General features: G+C 38.3%; 1 protein-coding gene across 1 annotated transcript in view; it reads right to left on the bottom strand.

Annotated features, from left to right (window-relative positions):
- LOC117326603 overlaps nucleotides 1-18,562 on the bottom strand; it is a 36,348-nt gene extending 17,786 nt beyond the window's left edge. Inside the window, exons 1-8 of the mRNA XM_033883360.1 lie at nucleotides 18,277-18,562; nucleotides 17,794-17,936; nucleotides 14,237-14,457; nucleotides 11,101-11,169; nucleotides 7,664-7,810; nucleotides 6,332-6,631; nucleotides 1,192-1,655; nucleotides 885-1,027 (exon numbers count right to left, since the gene is read on the bottom strand). Coding sequence (XP_033739251.1) covers nucleotides 885-1,027; nucleotides 1,192-1,655; nucleotides 6,332-6,631; nucleotides 7,664-7,810; nucleotides 11,101-11,169; nucleotides 14,237-14,457; nucleotides 17,794-17,936; nucleotides 18,277-18,562 — 1,773 coding nt within the window. The remainder of the gene's footprint in view (nucleotides 1-884; nucleotides 1,028-1,191; nucleotides 1,656-6,331; nucleotides 6,632-7,663; nucleotides 7,811-11,100; nucleotides 11,170-14,236; nucleotides 14,458-17,793; nucleotides 17,937-18,276) is intronic.
- Nucleotides 18,563-21,398: the final 2,836 nt, after the last annotated feature.

Raw genomic sequence — 21,398 nt, 5'->3', positions numbered from 1 at the left:
TTCAACTTCAAAAGCATGAGCCATACATGTATCGCTTGCCAAAACAAACGAAATGAAAATCATATCATCAAATGATTCATCCATTTCGAATGTAATTTCTGTTTAGAAATATGATGTGATCAACAAGGTCTGGTGAAAAAAGGATTGCGTAGTTTGTTTACAATAAGACCGGCAGCAGAAAAAAAGCTCTATAACGGAACTGATGTACCCAGAACTGTGAAGTTTTGTTTTTTTCGGGTGTCTCAGAACCTAAATCTACCTGTGTTTTTAATCTCATGTTATTCAAAAGATTTGAGGTTCCCCAGCATAAACTTAAACTCTATCACATAAAAACTTGCGCGTTTCCAATCTTTGAATTAGTTACAAGTGGCATAGTCACAATTGTTTGTAATTAAAGGTGCTACACCTAGGACAGAGAGTATTTTGTATCAATTAAAAACACAAATAAACTGTATTTTTCTTCAGAATAAAAGTTACACACTTGACATTATTACCACACTCTGAGAGTTTAATCTTCTTATTTATCTTTAAAATTAAAAAAAAAAGTCAAATAATTATTTGCGTCCTGAAGAAATTACATTTCGCTCTGCCTCCATATTGAATGAAATACTGATTGCGCATAACAGTTAACCGTTCATACACTGTACCGAAGCTCCAATCAACCGGTTAGTAGTTTATATCCAATTGGACAACCCTACTTAAGGATATTGTGCTAGATATTAAAAAAGGGTATATATTGCTAAAATGCATTTAACATCTTTGAATACATCGATATGAAAAAGTATGAAAAAGAAAGAAAAAAGACCTGCATGTAAAAAAATGTATGAATGTCGTAGAACACAATTATAAGCTTGTTATAACTAATTATCGAGAACATGAATTACCTCATATGCGTCAGGGAATCTTCGTACTAACTTCTCTAGCTGATTTCGGATTGGTGTGAACTGGCATACCTGGTACAGTCCATTAAGGAACTGGTCCAAGCTGCAGGTATTACGTAAGTATACCCGTCCTCCATGAGGAACACCTACAAAGATTGACAATTAATTATCAAAATATCAATTTCAATAAATTTGATCATTTATTATTTTGATTAAAGACGAGTTTGATCTATGAATAATTACTAATATTAAAAGACAACACTAGAAGGAAATCATACCAATGTAAAACTGCCAAAATTGTTGTATTTACCTTGAGGTCGGTTTTCAGGTGGTCGGGATGTAATGTTTGACTGGAGTTCCTCACCCTCTGATGATGTTGCTTCATCACTATCTGGGCCCATGTCAGTCGAGCTGGTCATCCAATTATTACTGCTGATACGAATGACATCCTCATTATTAATCGGAGAATGACTTCTTTTTTGCCTCAACATGATATCCATGTAGTTTTCCTTATTGCTTGTCCCATTCACAGAAGTTGGCTGGGAGATTTCTAGGAGTGATTGATCTTCCTTGTCTGAACCTGGCCGAGCCACTCCCTCACATTGTGGGCAGGACTCTACCACCCCTCCCTCACGTTGTGGGCTGGACTCTACTATCACTCCCTCACGTTGTGGGCTGGACTCTACCATCCCCTCATGAACATGATTTTCCATCCTATCATCTTTGGTCTCTGGAATGACATTATCACTTGCCAAAGGTACTGTTCCTGCCATTCTGTAATGAAAATAAAAGCATTATACTTCCTTGTCCATGTTTTGCATTTTATCTTAATAATATATATAAATCGCTGTATACATAGTTAAAGTTATAGCCCTTTCGCCAACAGATTGCCAATGTAATCACAGGGGCATGTCTAGTTTTATATTACAAAAAATAGTCAGAAATACCTATGACATGCCCTGTGATGTAATCGTCATTTTTGACGGAATTGGAAAACGACGAGCGAAGGTCGTTTTCCCAACCTGATAATATGTTATAGCCTTTTCGCCAACAGATTGCCAATGTAATCGTCATTTTTGATGGAATTGGAAAATGATGAAGAAGAATTCATATATATGGACTTCCTGTAGGCCTACTGAGTAGCATCTGTTCGGTATTGTTTTTAACCGCTAATATACAAGTTGGTCGTTTTCCCAACCTGATAATGTGTCACTGTGTATCTTAATTACCTTGGTCTTGATTCCTCCTGGTATATTTTACCTACAAGGCGGCTGGCCAGCGAGGGAAGTTAATTTGCAGTCGGAACACCTCCGGCATTAACAGGGTATACCCGGTATTAATATAGGCTATACTAAATACAGCCAGGTACGTATGCATATGGCTACCCGGAGAAATGGAAGTACGTACGTTATGTCATAAGATACATGTAGCTTATTGTTAATTATGCGGCTATTCAGGTTTAACGTTAATTATGCGGCTATTCATGTTTATTGACGATGATTACCCCGCCAAAGAAGAACAAGCTAGGGGTTATGCAGCCACAGGGGCCTGCCTTAATAACATACACTGTATAAGAGTGCATATTTTATAAAGAGTCATGCAGGCACCTGTGATCAGAGATAGACCTTTAGGCCTATACTAAATATAGGTCTCTGGCTTCCAGAATGGTTCAACCATAATGACCTATTCAACCCAAAAAATAACGATATAAAAATCAAATCAATCTGTTCAACCGAGTTTATTTTAAAAGAACAAACATAGATGATCGAAGATATAATTATTCCTCCGTGAATTATAAAAACGACACAATATAAAAACGATCAAACTATGCTCTGTATCTGTAGGAATGAATAGTTGTAGTTTTCTGGGGTGTTTTGTAAACTTCGCAATATTTTTGGTTAAAAAAATGAACGTAATGGAATGTGTGTAGACACTCTATTTACACCATTATTCCATAGAGACAGAGACGTGTACATGTGATATGAGTAATAATTATATGATAGGAAATGTTACAAGTTTAGTAAGAATTTGAAAGAACAACAATAGTTAAAGAGATAATGGATCATATTAAAGAAAGGTTTTTAGAAACACATAATTAAGTTTATTTAAAGTTTGATTAGTATGTGAATCTCATTATTTATTGAATGACATTCATCTAGAATTGGTATGATACATTGATAAGCTCAAGTATTTCTTGATGTGTTGACTTCATATTATCTACCTTTAAATAAACTTTATAATCATTAAGAGACTGTTGTGTCCTTGTTTTATGTTAAAATACTATCCAATAGACTTTAATTTTAATAATGAGCGACGCGATACAATATACAAGTCAGCTGAAGGGTCGAAAATGTCGTTCGCGCACTTTCTCCCACATTTCAATTTCTGAAAGTTGACAGATATAGATAATTACATAAAGTCCTTTATATCAGACTCAAAATAAAGATACTTAATAAATCAATATATTAGATACCATATATAACGTTCTGACTGTAGCTGTATAATTGAAATAAAATTCTTTATTTTTCCAGTGGTTGTCCAACTTATCTTTTAAAGAATTAGTATTTATTGCTGACACTACATGTTCTGGCAGTTCAGTCCAAATTGCTTATACTGTTCTGATCGAAAATTAGTTTTCTTAGCATTGCTCGTTTAGGAGTGATATTTGAGAATTAGTTACAGGGGGGTGTCATTTTTACCGAATGTTATTAACTTTGAGTTTCAAAGCTCGTCAGTACATATAACAATCAATACATTGCACACTTGGCGGGCATTGCGTAATAGCAGTGTATATTAGACAAACTAAATTGTATAGTAAATGGACAAATCAAGTAAGACAATAGACATTATACCGTGTCAGCTCCCTTAACTGTCACTTTTTCGGCATATATCCATCTAATTTTGTTTTGGCCCCGGATATGACGCGACAGGTGGCGTTACTGGTCAAGATGAAGTATGTGATTGGTCAATGTAGCGGTTAATGCAAAATGCAGATATACAGTTAAAAACGAAACAAAGTTAAAGGGACCTCACGATAAACCAATCTTTATTTTGTATTTTTTATCATATTATTTGTTATATCTTTTAAAAAAAATAACCTTCTGAACAATAACCATTCGAATTTGATGATGTATGTACATAAAAACATCAATTATCAATTATTAAAAGGTTATCACTCTGAATATGCAAATTTTGTGACATGTACGATAAACGCATGCGCACAACAAACTAAAACACATGGAAACAAAAGTGGCTTTCAATATAAATCGACTGCGGTTGAAACGATAACAGCTTCCGCAATGAAGAGGATAATAAGAAAATGGGTCAAACACAATCCTAGAATTAAACTTGGGAAGCAGTACAATAGATTGTAACAGTTCAAACATGAAAACAGCAGTAATACGGACGCCGCTCGTATTCTGCTTGATTGTTTGATATTAGGTCACGACAGTCTCGGTGATATTTACACAAACTCTGTAATATTAAGACAAACTCGGTAATATTAAGACAAACTCGGTACCAGTACAAACAGTGTTTACACTTATTTACACATAAATATGTGTGCCGTAATATATATAGAACGTGTTATTTAACATTTAAACCACTGTATAATATTGTTATCCAACTAACCCAGATGGAATATAGATATCGCCTTGTAAACTATCGTGTGTTTGTGTTGCCACGGTTTCAAAACCGTCACGTAATGATTTAAAAATAATTTCCGCGCTAAATTTAGAGGGGGATTCCCAACTAAATCGAGTGGTCAAGCTGGAAATAGGGATTGGCTGTGAACATTGGGACAGCACAGAAACATAACTGGAAAGAACTGGAACTGAATAAGTGGATGCATCTATTCAAATGACACATTTGCAGTCTTATTATCACCAAAAATGATTCAAACTGATATAATTTTGTTATCCGTGCTGAAACTGCGCATTTATTAATTACAATGTAGTTCGTTAGTTTATTTCACCAGTAGTTTTACATTATAACCACCAGCATTAAAACTATGCTGTTTATCTTTTTTAAAGATATTTCTTGTTTATAATTATCCTGAATGTAGATGTGGTAGTCCATAGACTACTATCTTTACCCATGTCTCCGCTCCTCATATGGTAGGCATTGTCGATCGGCAATGATGAGGGAAATAGGCACAGAGAGGAAAGAAGTGCATGGACGAGGGAAATAGGCATGGACGAAGGAAATAGGCATGGAGAGGGAAATAGGCATGGACGAAGGAAATAGGCATGGACGAGGAAATGGGCATGGACGAGGAAAATGGCGTGAACGAGGGAAATGAGCATTGAGAGGGAAATAGGTATGAACGAGGGAAATAGCACGGACGAGGGAAATGGGTATTGAGAGGGAAATAGGCATGGACGAGGGAAATGGCGTGAACGAGGGAAATGAGCATTGAGAGGGAAATATAGGTATGAACGAGGGAAATAGGCTTGGACGAGGGAAATGGAAGGACAAAGTATACCAGAAACTTGCAATCCCTTAACCTCGATCATACTAAACCGTTTTCATTATACCAATACAAACTGGAGAGACATTTCTAACTCTTTAGCGGCGTACGTCCTGTAACTTAGATGAAAAAAGAACCTACACAACCAAGCGAAGTCGAGCTAAGTATATGGCAGTTGTTTTTATACATGGTAGGCGTATATTTACGATGGCCGATATCAGCCGTCACGTTACTCGCATTTATTCGATGCGAGTAACCTGACATAGTAAAAATCACATGGCATGTTACTAGCATGTGACGCGTGTAACTGTACACAGTCGCGAATGAGATGACTGTACACTTACAAAACCCATTAACATTCCAGAGTATAGTTTTACTACACCTTTCAAAAGAGGTTATCATGGCGACTGTAGAAAAGTAAAGTCTGTTCTCTCTTGTAGGATTAAAAAACAACGAAAACACTGACACATTCATAAATCAAAGGTAAGTATTAATTTGCTATGTTGATGTGAAACACGTGTTAACCCTGGAATGTTAATGGGTTTGCATGTGTATTGTCGCCTACTTCAATGTTGCGAACAATTACCTGATGAGAGTAACCCGTCATGTGATTTTTTCTATGTCAGGTTACTCGCATCACATGCTAGTAACCCGTCATGTGATTTTTACTATGTCAGGTTACTCGCATCACATAAATGCGAGTAACGTGACGGCTGATATCGGCCATCGTATATATTTGTCTCTGCCCACAGTGAGCGTCACTTATCATTTTGTGAAAATATACATATTTATATACATTTATTTACACATCAGATTTACAATGGATGTGTTTGTATCTAATGATTTCACCCTGCCGAGATTTTCGCCGATATCGACTCCGATAGTTCGACTCGCGCTTAATTCAAACAGGTTCGTCAATATTTATTTAATTTTGTTCGAACTAACCAGATGTTTACCGTAACTTGTTTCGCAATTGTCGTACCTTGTTGGACCCTCTTCTTCCTGACCAGAAGTGGCTCCTCCAGAAGAGGAAGGAGGAATCCGAATGAGGTAAATATAACTAGGATTGGTTCCTGCAGGGTCTGCTTGGCCAGGTGTCCAAGGCTCCATGTCCCCATGTAAATTATTGGGGTAAAAAAACCAGTTTCCTACTGGTCTCCCATCTCTGCCAAATTCTCCACCTCGTTCTGGTCGGAAGACATAGGACATGTAGTGACCTGGGATGAACAATCCATTTTCCAAGGCTTCTGGTTGGGCCAGGGTGAAGAGGAATATCATATACCTTTAAACAGAAAGTCATCCATTATGAGGAGGTTCTAATATTTGCCAGTTTTAGGACCTTTATTGTATGGTCTCCACTCTATTCGTACAGAATCAGACATGATATGTAACAAGAGGCCCAGGGGCCTTAACGGTCATCTGACTCTAAATTAAAGACCTTTATACTATTGTAGTATGCATTCTCTGTAGCAGGTATAGTGGCACTGTGGGCCATGGTGGCCATCTTGGAATTGTGATCAACCCGAAAAATATCAACAACACTTGATCAAGACTATCTCAGGACCATTTCTGGTAAGTAAGACCTCTATCCCACTGGTGGAATTTGAGAAGTTTTAAATAGGTGTTGTTGAGAAAAACCATGATTGCGCAATCATTTTACAAAATGACCGCCATGGCTGCCATGTCAAAGTTTTTACGAGGCTGAAAAAATAACAACACTTTGTTGGCTCTCCTTCCTTAACATCCTCACCAATTTCCAGCTCAATGGCACCAGCGGAACTGGAGAAGAAGTTTAAAATGTGTTTTTCAAGATGGTTGCCATGGCGGCCATCTTGGATTTCTGACCGACCTGAAAAATGACAACACTTGGTCAGGACCATCTCAGGATCATTTCTGGTAAGTTAGAGCTGAATCCCACTGATGGAATTTGAGAAGAAGTTTGAAATAGGTGATGTTTAGAAGAACCATGATTGCGCAATCATGTTACAAAATGGCCGCCGTGGCTGCCATGTCAAAGGTTTTACGAAGCCGAAAAATAACAACACTTTATTGGCTGTCCGTCCTTAACATCCTCACCGATTTCCAGCTCAATGGCACCAGTGGAACTGGAGAAGAAGTTTAAAATGTGTTTTTCAAGATGGTTGCCATGGTATCAAGAGCAACTGAGGGACAGCATATGAATGTCCATGATCTCATTTTCCTGAAAACCCCAAATCTTGCATTGCCCTATTTTCTACCAACCTGAAACAATTTTCTATTTCAGTACATCCTTATGGCCTCGTCAATCCAATATGACAATTTATTTTAACCATACCTTTCTTCAAACAGCTCCACAACCTCAGTAAAATTGATGCTTCCTGAGTTGGGTATGAGGTGGTGGATACGGTAGAGATTGATGGCGAGGAACATTGGAGGGTTTCTCAATTCAAATTCTACTCTGGTGTTTGCACGACCTCCACACCTATAATCCCAGCAAGACAAAACATATTCAACCAGTAATATCATACTTACAATCAAAGTACTGAAAGTACTGAAGACACAAACGAAAACAAATTATTTTAACTGCTTTTGTTTAGTGGGGACATGGTCAACTTTGTATGGAACATCACCAATACCCGATTAGGACTAGGACAAAATATTGGCAAGAAAAGAAATTCATATCTACTTTTGATTGCAAGTTCGTCTTGGCAGCTAATTGTCAGAATAGGTACTCAGGTAATCTTATTTGACATCTTCAATGGGTTAATGTATACGTAGTTGTAGATGTACAGTCAAACTTCGATGTTTCGAAGTTCAAGGGACTAACAGAAAAACTTCGAAACAGCGGGACTTCGAATTATTCATGGTTGACAATAGATCGATGTTTTCTTGATAATGACCATATCAGTTAAAGTTACATGTCCTCAGTGTCTTCGTGTTGATCGTCGCCTGTCAGGCTCACATCGAAAAGTTTAGTTAATTTATCTACCTCAAACACAACAAAATAAAAATTCTTATCAGTAATTATACCTAAGCATTTTATTAATTAAACAAAATATGTATCAGTTAAAAAACAGTTATATCGCGTTTAACAGATAAAGCAAAAGAAGTACAATGCACACTTACGTAAGTCATTAGGCTTTTCTGCTAAAGACACGTGCGTTTACGTTATGTGCATATAAAATACGGAATGCCGATCGGTTGGAGAATGCATGATTGAATGACAAATAATCGATTTACTTGGATATTTATGTATAAGTTTGAAACGTGACACTTTGAATATGAGTGAAGCTATCGCTAATTGTTTGTGTTTAAAATTGGTCCGGTTGTTTTACAGTTCCGTAAAATTTACTCACCGACCGCTGATTTCAATGGCGGCGGAGATTATCAGAGACGACTACCGAAATGTTTTACCGGAGTGATTAAATGTCATGGCTTCTAAATACACCTTTTATCTATCAATTTGGTCTGATTATTAATTAACTCCATGACCGAGAGTGACAACACACGCTATCGTTATCCCTATTGTCAGTCAGGGCATTTGGGGGAGAGGTGTGAAATCTTGCCGCAGGGGTCACGACAAACACCTGTCCAGTGGTCAGTACAGGTAAATTTTTTGTTCGAATCATGAGATGTCAATTACCTATAATATCATAGCTAACGGGTCATGAAAAAAGTTCGATACATCGAAAACTTCGATTTATAAAAATTCGAATCATACATAGTTTCGTTAGTAGTGTTATATAGTGAAAAAATTCGGGACCAAGCAAAAAGTTCGATACAGCGAGAAATTCGAATCAACGAAGTTCGAATCATCGAGGTTTGACTGTAATATGAAGGTCCTAGATTACCTGTAAAATTAATGAGGCCTTTCTTTTCAAACTTTTGAGGATCCCATGCCTATAAGCGCTTCACAAATTATCATTATCATTAGCCATTGAAAAGATATTTATACATTTGATGTAGCGCCCCATCTAGCTACCAGCTTTTAGATAAGAGAGAGCTCAGGTTAAAAACACTTGTGTGATTGTTTTAGGATTTTATCGTGTGTGTGTGCCCTGGTTTGAATGATGTTATGTCAAGGTTTTGAATGATATTTTGTGGCAGATTGTTCTATCCCTTCAGTACCTTCTGTAAAATAGCGATAACAAACTTCAATTGTCAAAATACAATATGGTTGCCTGTCGGCCATGTTGTTTTCCGATTAGTCTCAAAATTCAATATCCATAACTAGGCACCGAGGGGAACCTACATATAAAATTTGAGAAAGATCCCTTCAGCACTTTCTGAGAAATAGCAATAACAAACTTCAATTGTCCAAATCCAAGATGGCTGCCTGTCGGTCATATTGTTTTCCGATTGGTCTCAAAATGCAATATGCATAACTAATGTAAGCACCAAGAGGAACCTACATATGAAATTTGAGAAAGATCAATTCAGTGCTTTCTGAGAAATAGCAATAACAAACTTCAATTGTCAAAACCTAAGATGGCTGTCTGTCGGCCATATTGTTTTCCGATTGGTCTCAAAATGCAATATGCATAACCACCCACCAAGGGGAACCTACATATCAAATTTGAGAAAGATCCCTTCAGCACTTTCTGAGAAATAGCGATAACAAACTTCAATTGTCCAAATCCAAGATGGCTGCCTGTCGGCCATGTTGTTTTCCGATTAGTCTCAAAATGCAATATGCATAACTAATGTAAGCACCAAGAGGAACCTACATGTGAAATTTGAGAAAGATCAATTCAGTGCTTTCTGAGAAATAGCAATAACAAACTTCAATTGTCAAAACCTAAGATGGCTGTCTGTCGGCCATATTGTTTTCCGATTGGTCTCAAAATGCAATATGCATAACCACCCACCAAGGGGAACCTACATATCAAATTTGAGAAAGATCCCTTCAGCACTTTCTGAGAAATAGCGATAACAAACTTCAATTGTCCAAATCCAAGATGGCTGCCTGTCGGCCATGTTGTTTTCCGATTAGTCTCAAAATGCAATATGCATAACTACGCACCGAGGGGAACCTACTTATGAAATTTGAAAAAGATCCCGTCAACACTTTCTGAGAAATAGTGATAACAAACTTCAATTGACAAAATCCAAGATGGCTGCCTGTCGGCCTTCTTGATTTCCGATTGGTCTCAAAATGCAATATGCATAACTAATGTTAGCACCAAGAGGAACCTACATATGAAATTTGAGAAAGATCAATTCAGTGCTTTCTGAGAAATAGCAATAACAAACTTCAATTGTCAAAACCTAAGATGGCTGCCTGTCGGCCATATTGTTTTCCGATTGGTCTCAAAATGCAATATGCATAACTAGAAACCAAGAGAAACCTATATATGAAATTTTAGATCCCTTCAGTACTTTGAGAAATAGCGATAACAAGAATTGTTTACGGATGGAGGGACGGACGGACCACGGACGCAGGGCGATTTGAATAGCCCACCATCTGATGATGGTGGGTTAAAAACACCTGGGTCTGATAAACAGACTCTGGAGGCGTAGAATGCTGATGTAGACAGGGCAGGGTATACCATCACGGCGGGCACATTAAACTAAGCACTATATTCAAAACTTAGAATTACATGCTCATATCAGCTCAGACTTGTTTTACTGATCAGTCTCAAAATACACCATGTACATTTGAACAAAATCGATAGCCCTTCACCCCAGCATGCTACAGGCCGAACATCAGGTCTCTGGACTTCATTGAGAAGAAGTTGTTTAAAGGGAGACATTGAGCTAAAAATAACATACCTTTGTCGACTGCATGTCCTATTTGGACGTGAAAAGGCAGACCTCAAGGCTTCCTGGAGACCTTCTTCCCTGTAAATATATATAAAATAAATCATATAACAGGGTGCACAACAATAAGTGAATGAGTATAAAATAACACAAACAATAACATACCCTAGCTAACTAGTGAAACCAAATTCAAGTACGGCCTTAACAAGATCTAAATTAGTTTTTCAAGGAACTTTTCATACAGAGTAACAGACATTTTACACTAACAAACTTGTCTGGAATGCCTAATGCTTCACACTTTTCATGTATGTTTTTAGTACTGATCCCTCTCTTTATAAAGTCTACCAGTTTGAGACAGAAAAAAAAATCAAATTCACCTTGGAACTGTCACCTTTGATTCCACTGACCACAGAATAAACAAGAGGCCTAGAGGGTCTGCATTGCTTATCTGGATATTTCAGTAATCATGGCAAAATACTCTCATATCAGTAAATAATAAGTAGTAATAAAATGTTTTATTTACGTGTCACACATATTTTACAACATGTTTTTCACAGGACTCAACTAGAACTGTCGCCAAGATGGCTGTCTAATACCCCTGCAATCTGCACGAATCAATGGTGAATTGGAACTGTTAATTAGAGGCTAACTAAGATAACCCAGTAATATAGTGGCCAGTTGCCATAACAACCATAATTTTGAAAAAAAAGTGGCATGCACATCTACACATGGTCCTCTATATTTGTGTGAAGTTTCATTTAGTTTAGGAAGAGTTGTCCGGACAAACTTAAAGTTATGGTTCTTATCGGAAAACCTGTTTATAGTGACCAGTTGCTATAGGAACCATAATTTTGAGAAAAATAAAGTGGCATGCACATCTACACATGATCATTAATATTTGTGTGAAGTTTCATCGGAATTGGCCCATTGGTTTAGGAGGAGATGTCCGGACAAAATGCGTCTACAGACAGACGGACGGACGGACGGATGGACGGATGGACGGACGGACGGGCGGACAGACAACCTGATTCCAGTATACCCCCCTAACTTCGTTGCGGGGGTATAACAAACATATTTGTAAAACATGCCCAGCCAAATCTGACTTACGAGACACTTAAGGTCCAGAACATATTATTGTACATGAACATGCAAAATATAGAACCTATATACGAGGGTGGGAGAAGTGCAAGAGTGGTTCGGCCAATCCCTACCGACTAGTTGCACAACCCCCATCCTCGTCATCCTTTTCATAAAAAGGAAGATTGACCGAGCTAAAAGAGTTTGCGATTCCTCATTCATAATAACTGATTTACCTTTGGTAGAGATACATGTGTAGTCATTTGAACCAATTCTGCCATTAAGAGCACAAATATGCCAATCTATACAAAAATCCAGAAATTTAACACCAGAACCATTGACAACATTATCTATGTGTTGTTTAGGGGAAATGAGATCAACACCCTCAATGTAATCACTATGATCTCCGATTCTTGCACCAAATTGTGTCATTCTTGACACATTCTCTATATTTCTATATTTCCCCTATTGGTCTCCCACCCCAAAAGTGCCACATCCTTCATTTATACAACATGTATTTCATTTGGTCAATAATGCTTCAGACCAAATTTCATCAAAATCCATCCAGGTATTGAGGACAAGTGGGGATTTAGAGGATATAACTCAACTTCCCCTATTTAGCCCCGCTTCTCCAGCCCCAGGGGAGTCACACCCTCTGTTTATACAATGTTTGATCTCCTTTGCCTAATAATGCTCCAGACCATTTCATCAAAATTGATTGAGGCATTCAGGACTAGTTGGGATTTAAGACGAATTACCTGAATTTCCTTTATTGGGCCCCGCCCCTCCAGCCCAGAACGACAGATGCAGGACTATTGCCAGGTGAGCTAATAAACATGAACCATAGGAATACCACGGCTAACCAAAATAATGGTTCAAAAGATCATGGTTCAGTTTGCTTCATAATTTCCCTATGTCTATTCGAACTTGAGTAATTAGGTTGTAGGTATTTTGTAACAGCAAATAAGTGTAGTATCTACGTAATACATAGATTGATACATGCCCCTGACTCTGTACTATGTAGTCGTGCAATCACAATGAGAAGTACAACTGTATTATTCAGGATTGTTTGACATGGCAACGTTAACTTCGACTTTGGTTTTCTAGTAGCAGACAGTTGTCAACAGTGCACGAGACAGTAACTTGACAGTCCAACAAGAGGCCCAGAGGGTCTGTATTGCTCACCTGGTTGGTTTATTTGAGCAAACATCAAAATAATGTTTATGTTCCATTTGCTAATAGCATTATTTGTTGATGTATGATTATATTGTGGGGATCTCAACTGCTTCAAAGCTATAACCCAAAAACAAAGTAAACATTCAACATGATTGTATTTAAAGGACCTATAAGTCCCTTGGGGTGGCGAAAGAACCCTGGGTCTATTCTTACATCAGGATTGTGTTCATCTCTTGATGCCCAGCAAAGCTATATATGATTATGGGGTGGGGATCTGAATGGTTTCACAGATCAAAAAAAAAAAAAGGGTATTCAAGGATGGGGAAATGATGCTAAGCCCCAAGGGAGAGGTGTCAGCCCAATCATTTGTATAAATTTGAATCCCAGCCTCCTGGGGATGTTACCATTGCAATATCGATGTCATACATGGATGTAGCAGGAAGTTGGTTCTTTGAGAATCTCTAGAGATTTGTCACTGGTTGTATAAATATTTTTGTTTAAGATTCCCTACATTCCTTATAGAAAGGAATGCTTCCTCTCCTGACCTGGGCTGAGCCATTTGGATTTTTGACTGAAAAATGTAGGAAGATATTTCCAGAAATCAAAAGTGTATGCAGAACTGACGGCATGCCATAATCTGCTTAAAATTTTCCTACACTTTGCCAAAATCCAAATCTATTTTATGCCAAAATAAGATTGCCTTCAACTTGCATCAGTTTGGCATAATCCTGTCTCCATACTGATGTTTAATATACCAAGATTAAGATTGTTTAACCTCTGACCTGCTCCTTCCTGCTAAACATCTAAACATGATTACAAAATATGTTCATACCTAATTTACATCTTATTGTCACTAGATGTCGCTGCAGAGATGACATGATAAATATAAACTTACGGATTAAATTCAGACAGACGCACATCACAGAGATATTGTGATGGATCAGTCCAACCTTCACATCTTTGGCAAAATGATGTAAACCAATGACGTAGCTGTCTTTCTATCAATGGCATTATCGTAAGACCTTCACAATTGTACAAGTCGAGCTTAGGCACTAGCTCAAACTTTGCACTGGGGGATTGTCCTTCCTCACACAGAAGAAGTGCTCTCCAAAGACGCTGTAAGTAAAACAATGTCAATCAGTTCTCATCACTAAAATTACATCACTAACTTCCACTAAAGACAACTGCAACTGTAAGCCAAAATATGGCTATCAATCATGGCAACTAAATTAAATCTATTGTTTTGGAAAATAGTACCATTGTATTTCTATCCCTCAGAGCCTTTACTACACATATATACCAATTTTGAATAAGACAATATCTTCATTTTGACAAATCAATCAAAACCGTCGATTATATTGCCATTATTATGTTTCTGGAAACAACTGATGTATCAAATTATAGGCATGAACCAGAGATTGTTTTGGTGAACAAAAACAATTGAATGTCCCCCGTTGTTCATTACTATGCATTGATTCTTTTTGCAATCAATTGACCTTTGACCTGTAGATCAAGCTGGCACTGCCGTTTTTCAGTGGATAGATAAAGGTTTACGGCAACTTTTTATTAAAACTTCTTTAACAGTTGAAAAGTTATCACTGGATAGATATCATTAGAAAAATTTGCACTTTGACCTTGAGATTGACATCAAAGTAACCTAACAATAGTGCATTGCACATCGGTTTCAGATGACACAAGCATATACTGCAAGTTTCATAAAAATATCCTCAATGGTTAAAAAGGTATAGCCCAGACAAAATTTGCACTTACTTGACCTTTGACCTTGAGGCAATCATCCAATGAGAGAGAGAAAGAGAAGAACAACTGCAATAAGTCTCCCTTCATTCGAAGGGGAGATATAATAAATTACACCATGTGACCAAGTTTAAATGAAACTGACATAAGAAAAGATGAGCTATTGGACATTACACAAAACTGTGTATAGTGACCTTGTTACCATGACAACCACAATTTCCAAATGAAAAAAATATTTACGAAACAATAAACACAAATATATATAAAAGGAATCAAGCAGTACTGAAAAGTTTTCTTGTTGGTATGAGGATCAGATCTATTTGTGTGTATATATCCATATATACAACATTGACATCAGTCATGTAACTCATATTTAAGAGAGCAAAAAAATGGGAAGACTTTCAAGTTAGATTGGGTGATACATAAATTTGATATTCATAAAATGTGCACAATAATAGCAAAGATGTAATTAATGCAGCCATTTGACACTAAATATAGAAAAAAATAGCTGCGTCAAAGTTACAGTTCGAACACATTCTTTAATTGCATGTTGATACTAGGAAAACTCATTAGTTACAGTGTGCATGTATATTGTTTCAATTAATTTTGATTGTAATGGTTAGTTTTAAATACAGAGCCTTTGTTTATTTTGATGACATAACTTGGATACCAAATAGCATCCCCTGTTACATTTATAATGATCGGTTAAACAATCTTTAATTTAATGTTAAAGTAACTATCTTCGTCTTTCAAACAACCTTTGATGATATTTTGGTAGATATTTAAAACAAAATATTGGTGAAATGCATTGTGTTAGCATACATATATATACTGAAACGAAAAAGAAACGCAACTTCAAATTGTAGGTTTAATAAAATAATACTTGTGAGCATTATGTTTAAATTTCATATGTAATAGTTAATATTGAATATTGATGTAACATCCTTTAAATGTTTAGAGATTTTTAAGAACAGGTCACTTTGCTAGAAGGTCATGATTGGTAGTACCCTACGTGAATCCAAGTTGAAATGGCAGCAGTTTTGAAACCGTGCCCTAATATCGTGTGTGTCCTCCTCGAACAGTTATCACATCTCTAATTCTTTGTTGCATTGAGTTCATCAGGGCATTGACTTTCCGTATTGGAATGTTATTCCATTCTTGGACGAGTGCATTTGCTAACTGAGGGAGGGTATTTGGGGGGTTACGGCGATTTCGAATTCTTCTGTCTAATTCATCCCACAAATGCTCGATTGGGGACAGGTCGGGGCTATATGGAGGCCAATCTATAGGAACAATGTTCTGTGTCGCAAGAAAGTCTCTACAGACTCTTGCAACGTGTGGTCTCGCGTTATCTTGCTGAAAGGTTAGATGATGCTGCCTAACAAACGGCACAACATGGGGCCTAAGGATCTCATCCCGATAGCGTACGGCCGTTAAATTCCCATTGACTATCACCAAAGGCGTCTTCAAACCATGGGAGATTCCCGCCCAAACCATAACTGATCCACCCCCAAATCGGTCGTGTTCCAAAACACAGGCGTCAGCAAAACGTTCGCCTCGACGCCGGTACACACGTTGACGGCCATCTGCTCGAAATAACGTGAATCGAGATTCATCGGTGAAGAGCATAGACCTCCAACGTCTCATAGGAAAACGTCTGGGCATATGTGCCGTTGCCCATTGCATACGACGTGCTCGACGTTGCGGTGTTAGTGGTAAACCAACGTACTGTCGCCTTGCACGCAAATTAGCCTCACGCAGTCTGTTGATCACTGTTTGGGGATGAATTCGACGGTTATGATTACCAATCGTATTCCTTGCCGTTTCAGCGGCCGTTAATCTCCTGTTACGCAGGTGTGCCAACCTAAGAACCCGGTCTTGACGTCGCGACGTTACGCGTGGACGTCCTGATCTCGGCTGGTCACCGACTCTTCCTGTTGCGTTAAGACGTGAAACTAATCGACTAATAGTCGATTTGTGAACTCTGAATTGTCGAGCGACGTGAAGTTGCGTGTTCCCTGCCAGAAGCATCGCTATAGCACGTCCTCTATCAACCTTTGATAACCGTGGCATAATTGTAAAAGGAATTATTGTTTGCAAAAGTATTGGCGATGATGTGGCTCAATGTTAGTGATGAATTGATACTGGTTTGAATGAAAAAAGAACGCATATGTTTGTACAGGCACGGTTTTTGATGTTTTTACCGCGCCGGAAGTGCATAGGTCTCTAGTCACACTTGGGTGATTTTGAAGATTGGTATGGGTGTTAGGCAGGGTGCATGTTTATTTCCGCGATTTTTATACAGATATGTATATTTAATACAAAATTAATCACAATTTCCCATGTTGCGTTTCTTTTTCGTTTCAGTATATGTTGGCTGTTTAAAGTTTTGCTTTCAGATCAATTTACATGTACATCTTTCAATAAAAATGGGTTTTATGAACTCAGTTTATTTATCATATAATAGTTAACATTGCATCATATATGGGTCAGTGGCCATATTACAATGGAACTATTATAAAGTAGGGTTATAAATGTGCAATTATTGTAAAACGTATTGTTGGATACCATATGTTGCATCTGAATAATTTGTGAAAACAAAAAGTGAAAAAAATACAGATTTACATGTAAATAATGCATAAATGTTAAAGAATACAATATAGCTTGTTATGAACTTATTATAGAAAAAATACATACTTGGTATGGTTCAGGGAATCTGTGTGCTAAGTCCTCTAGCTGATTTCGGATTGGTGTGAACCGGCATACCAGGTACAGTGCATTAAGGAACTGGTCCAAGCTGCAGGTATTATGTAAGTATACCCATCCTCCATGAGGAACACCTACAAAGATTGACAATTAATAATAAAAAAAAAATCATTTTTAATAAATTTAATAATTCATCATTTTGAATATGGATCAGTTTAATCTATAAATAACTAGAACTGTCGCCAGAATGGCTGCCTAATACCCCTGCAATCTGCACGAGTCAATGATGAATTGGAACTGTTAATAAATACCATGCTACACCGGTAATATAGTGACCAGTTGCCATAGCAACCATAATTTTGAGAAAAAGAAAGTGAGATGTACATCTACACATGCATGGTCCTCCATAATTGTGTGAAGTTTCATTGAAATCGGCACGTTGATCTATAAGGAGTTGTACTGATATCAAAATACTGCAAAATACTGGATCCATGTCATTAAGAACATCACTGGTAGGATTAGGATGTACAGAATTGTCAGCTTCTTCCAAACAAACTGTGTTCTCTGGCGGGTCATCAACTAGATTGGTACTTGGCGAAATACCTGTTATGGAAGTGGTTGTGTTGATGGTTGCAGCTCCAGCTATGGGTATCATCTCTAAATCATCACAAATGTCCAGATCAGTCGGGGAGTCTGCCATTCCATCATCTTTGGTCTCTGGAATGACTTTATCACTTGCCAAAGGTATTGTTCCTGCCATTCTGTAATGAAAATAAAAGCATTATACTTCCTTGTCCATGTTTTGCATTTTATCTTAATAATATATATATATTACATTCTGTGTTGCATTTGTCTATATGTCGTTAGTAAACCAAATTGTATTCATGAGACTGTATACTACAATTTACAGTGATTCGGTCAGTATAGGAATACAGCTCCAAGTGTTGTAGGTTAAACAATGGCCGCCAGTTACTTTCGGCTTAGAGAGCTTTGGAATGCTAGCATTTATTTACAGAAGACACAACGAAAAACAAGAGGCCCATGGGGCCTGTATCGCTCACCTGGTTGGATTAGACCAAATGTCGAAATAATGTTCATATTCATTTTGTTTATTTGTAAAACTCTAACAATGCTATATATGGTTGTAGTGTGGGAATCCAAACTGCTCTAAAGATTAATGAAGTCCAGACTCTCTAAGGTCTGAAAGAACTCAAGAATTGTTTATAGAACATGCATTCATCACTTTATGACTAGTAGCGATTTAAAGGAATTACCTCTATTTCACCTATTGGGCCCCACCCCTTTGGCCGTTCGGGGGTCAGAGTCACCATTTATGCAAAATCTCTTCCGCTGTTTCTGACCAAATTGGGTTCAAATCCATTCATAACTTGATGACAAGTAACGATTCAAAGGAATTATCTATATTTCCCCCACTGGGCCCCGCCCTTTTGGCCCCTTTAGGGTCAGAGCCACCATTTATGCAAAATCTGTTCCCCTTCCCCCAAGGATATTTCTGACCAAATTGGGTTCAAATCAATTCATAACTTTATGACTAGTAGCGATTCAAAGGAATTACCTCTACTTCCCCCACTGGGCCCCGCCCTTTTGGCCCTTTAGGGTCAGAGTCACCATTTATGCAAAATCTGTTTCCCTTCCCCCGAGGATGTTTCTGACCAAATTGGGTTCAAATCCATTTATAACTTTATAAGTAGCGATTTAAAGGAATTACCTCTATTTCCCCTATTGGGCCCTCTATTTCCCATATTTGGCCCGCCCCTTTGGCCCCTCGGGGGTCAGAATCACCTTTTATGCAAAATCTGTTCCCCTTTCCCCAAGGATGTTTCGGACCAAATTGGGTTCAAATCCATTCGTAACTTTATGACTAGTAGTGATTTAAAGGAATTATCTCTATTACCCCTATTGGGCCCCACCCCTTTGGCCCCTCGGGGGTCAGAGCCACCATTTATGCAAAATCTGTTCCCTTCCCCCAAGGATGTTTCGGACCAAATTGTGTTCAAATCCATTCATAACTCTAACACTAGTAGTGATTTAAAGGAATTACCTCTAATACCCCTATTGGGCCCCGCCCCTTGGGCCCCTCGGGGGTCAGAATCACCATTTATGCCAATTCTGTTCCCCTTCCCCCAAGGATGTTTCCGACCAAATTTGGTTCAAATCCATTCATAACTTTATGACAAGTAGCGATTCAAAGGAATTGCCTCTAATACCCCTATTGGGCCCCGCCCCTTGGGCCCCTCGGGGGTCAGAATCACCATTTATGCAAAATCTGTTCCCCTTCCCCCAAGGTCGTTTCTGACCAAATTGGGTTCAAATACATTCATAACTTTATGACTATTAGAGATTTAGAGGAATTACCTCTAATACCTCTATTGGGCCCCGCCCCTTGGGCCCCTCGGGGGTCAGAATCACCATTTAAGCAAAATCTGTTCCCCTTCCCCCAATGATGTTTCTGACTAAGTTTGGTTCAAATCCATTCATAATTTGATGACAAATAGTGATTTAAAGGAATTACCTCTATTTCCCATATTTGGCCCCGCCCCTTTGGTCCCTTTGGGGTCAGAGCCACCATTTATGCAAAATCTGTTCCCCTTCCACAAGGATGTTTCTGACCAAATTGGGTTCAAATTCATTCATAGTATGATGACTAGTAGCGATTCAAAGGAATTACCTCTATTTCCCCCACTGGTCCATGCCCCTTTGGCCCCTCGGGGGTCAGAATCACCATTTATGCAAAATCTGTTCCCCTTTCCCCAAGGATGTTTCGGACCAAATTAGGCTCAAATCCATTCATAACTTTATGACTAGTAGAGATTTAGAGGAATTACCTCTATTTTCAATATTTGGCCCCTCGGGGGTCAGAATCACCATTTATGCAAAATCTGTTCCCCTTCCCCCAAGGATGTTTCTGACCAAATTCGGTTCAAATCCATTCATAACTTTATAACTAGCAGTGATTTAAAGGCATTACCTCTATTTCCCATATTTGGACCCGCCCCTTTGGCCCCTCGGGGGTCGGAGTCACCATTTATGCAAAATCTGTTCCCCTTCCCCCAAGGATGTTTCCGACCAAATTTGGTTCAAATCCATTCATAACTTTATAACTAGCAGTGATTTAAAGGCATTACCTCTATTTCCCATATTTGGACCCGCCCCTTTGGCCCCTCGGGGGTCGGAGTCACCATTTATGCAAAATCTGTTCCCCTTCCCCCAAGGATGTTTCCGACCAAATTTGGTTCAAATCCATTCATAACTGTATGACTAGCAGTGATTTAAAGGAATAACCTTTATTTTCCCTATTGGGCCCCGCCCCTTTGGCCCCTCTGGGGTCAGAGTCACCATTTATGCAAAATCTGTTCCCCTTCCCCCAAGGATATTTCTGACCAAATTTGGTTAAGATCCATTCATAACTTTATGACCAGTAGCGATTCAAAGGAATTACCTCTATTTTCCATATTTGGCCCTGCCCCTTTGGCCCCTCGGGGGTCAGAGCCACCATTGATGCAAAATCTGTTCCCCTTCCCCCAAGGATGTTTCGGACCAAATTGGGTTCTAATCCATTCATAACTTTATGACTA

This window comes from Pecten maximus, chromosome 4 (assembly GCF_902652985.1).
Source record: "Pecten maximus chromosome 4, xPecMax1.1, whole genome shotgun sequence".
Lineage (NCBI taxonomy): Eukaryota > Metazoa > Mollusca > Bivalvia > Pectinida > Pectinidae > Pecten > Pecten maximus.
This window is presented reverse-complemented; position numbering and strand designations above follow the sequence as displayed.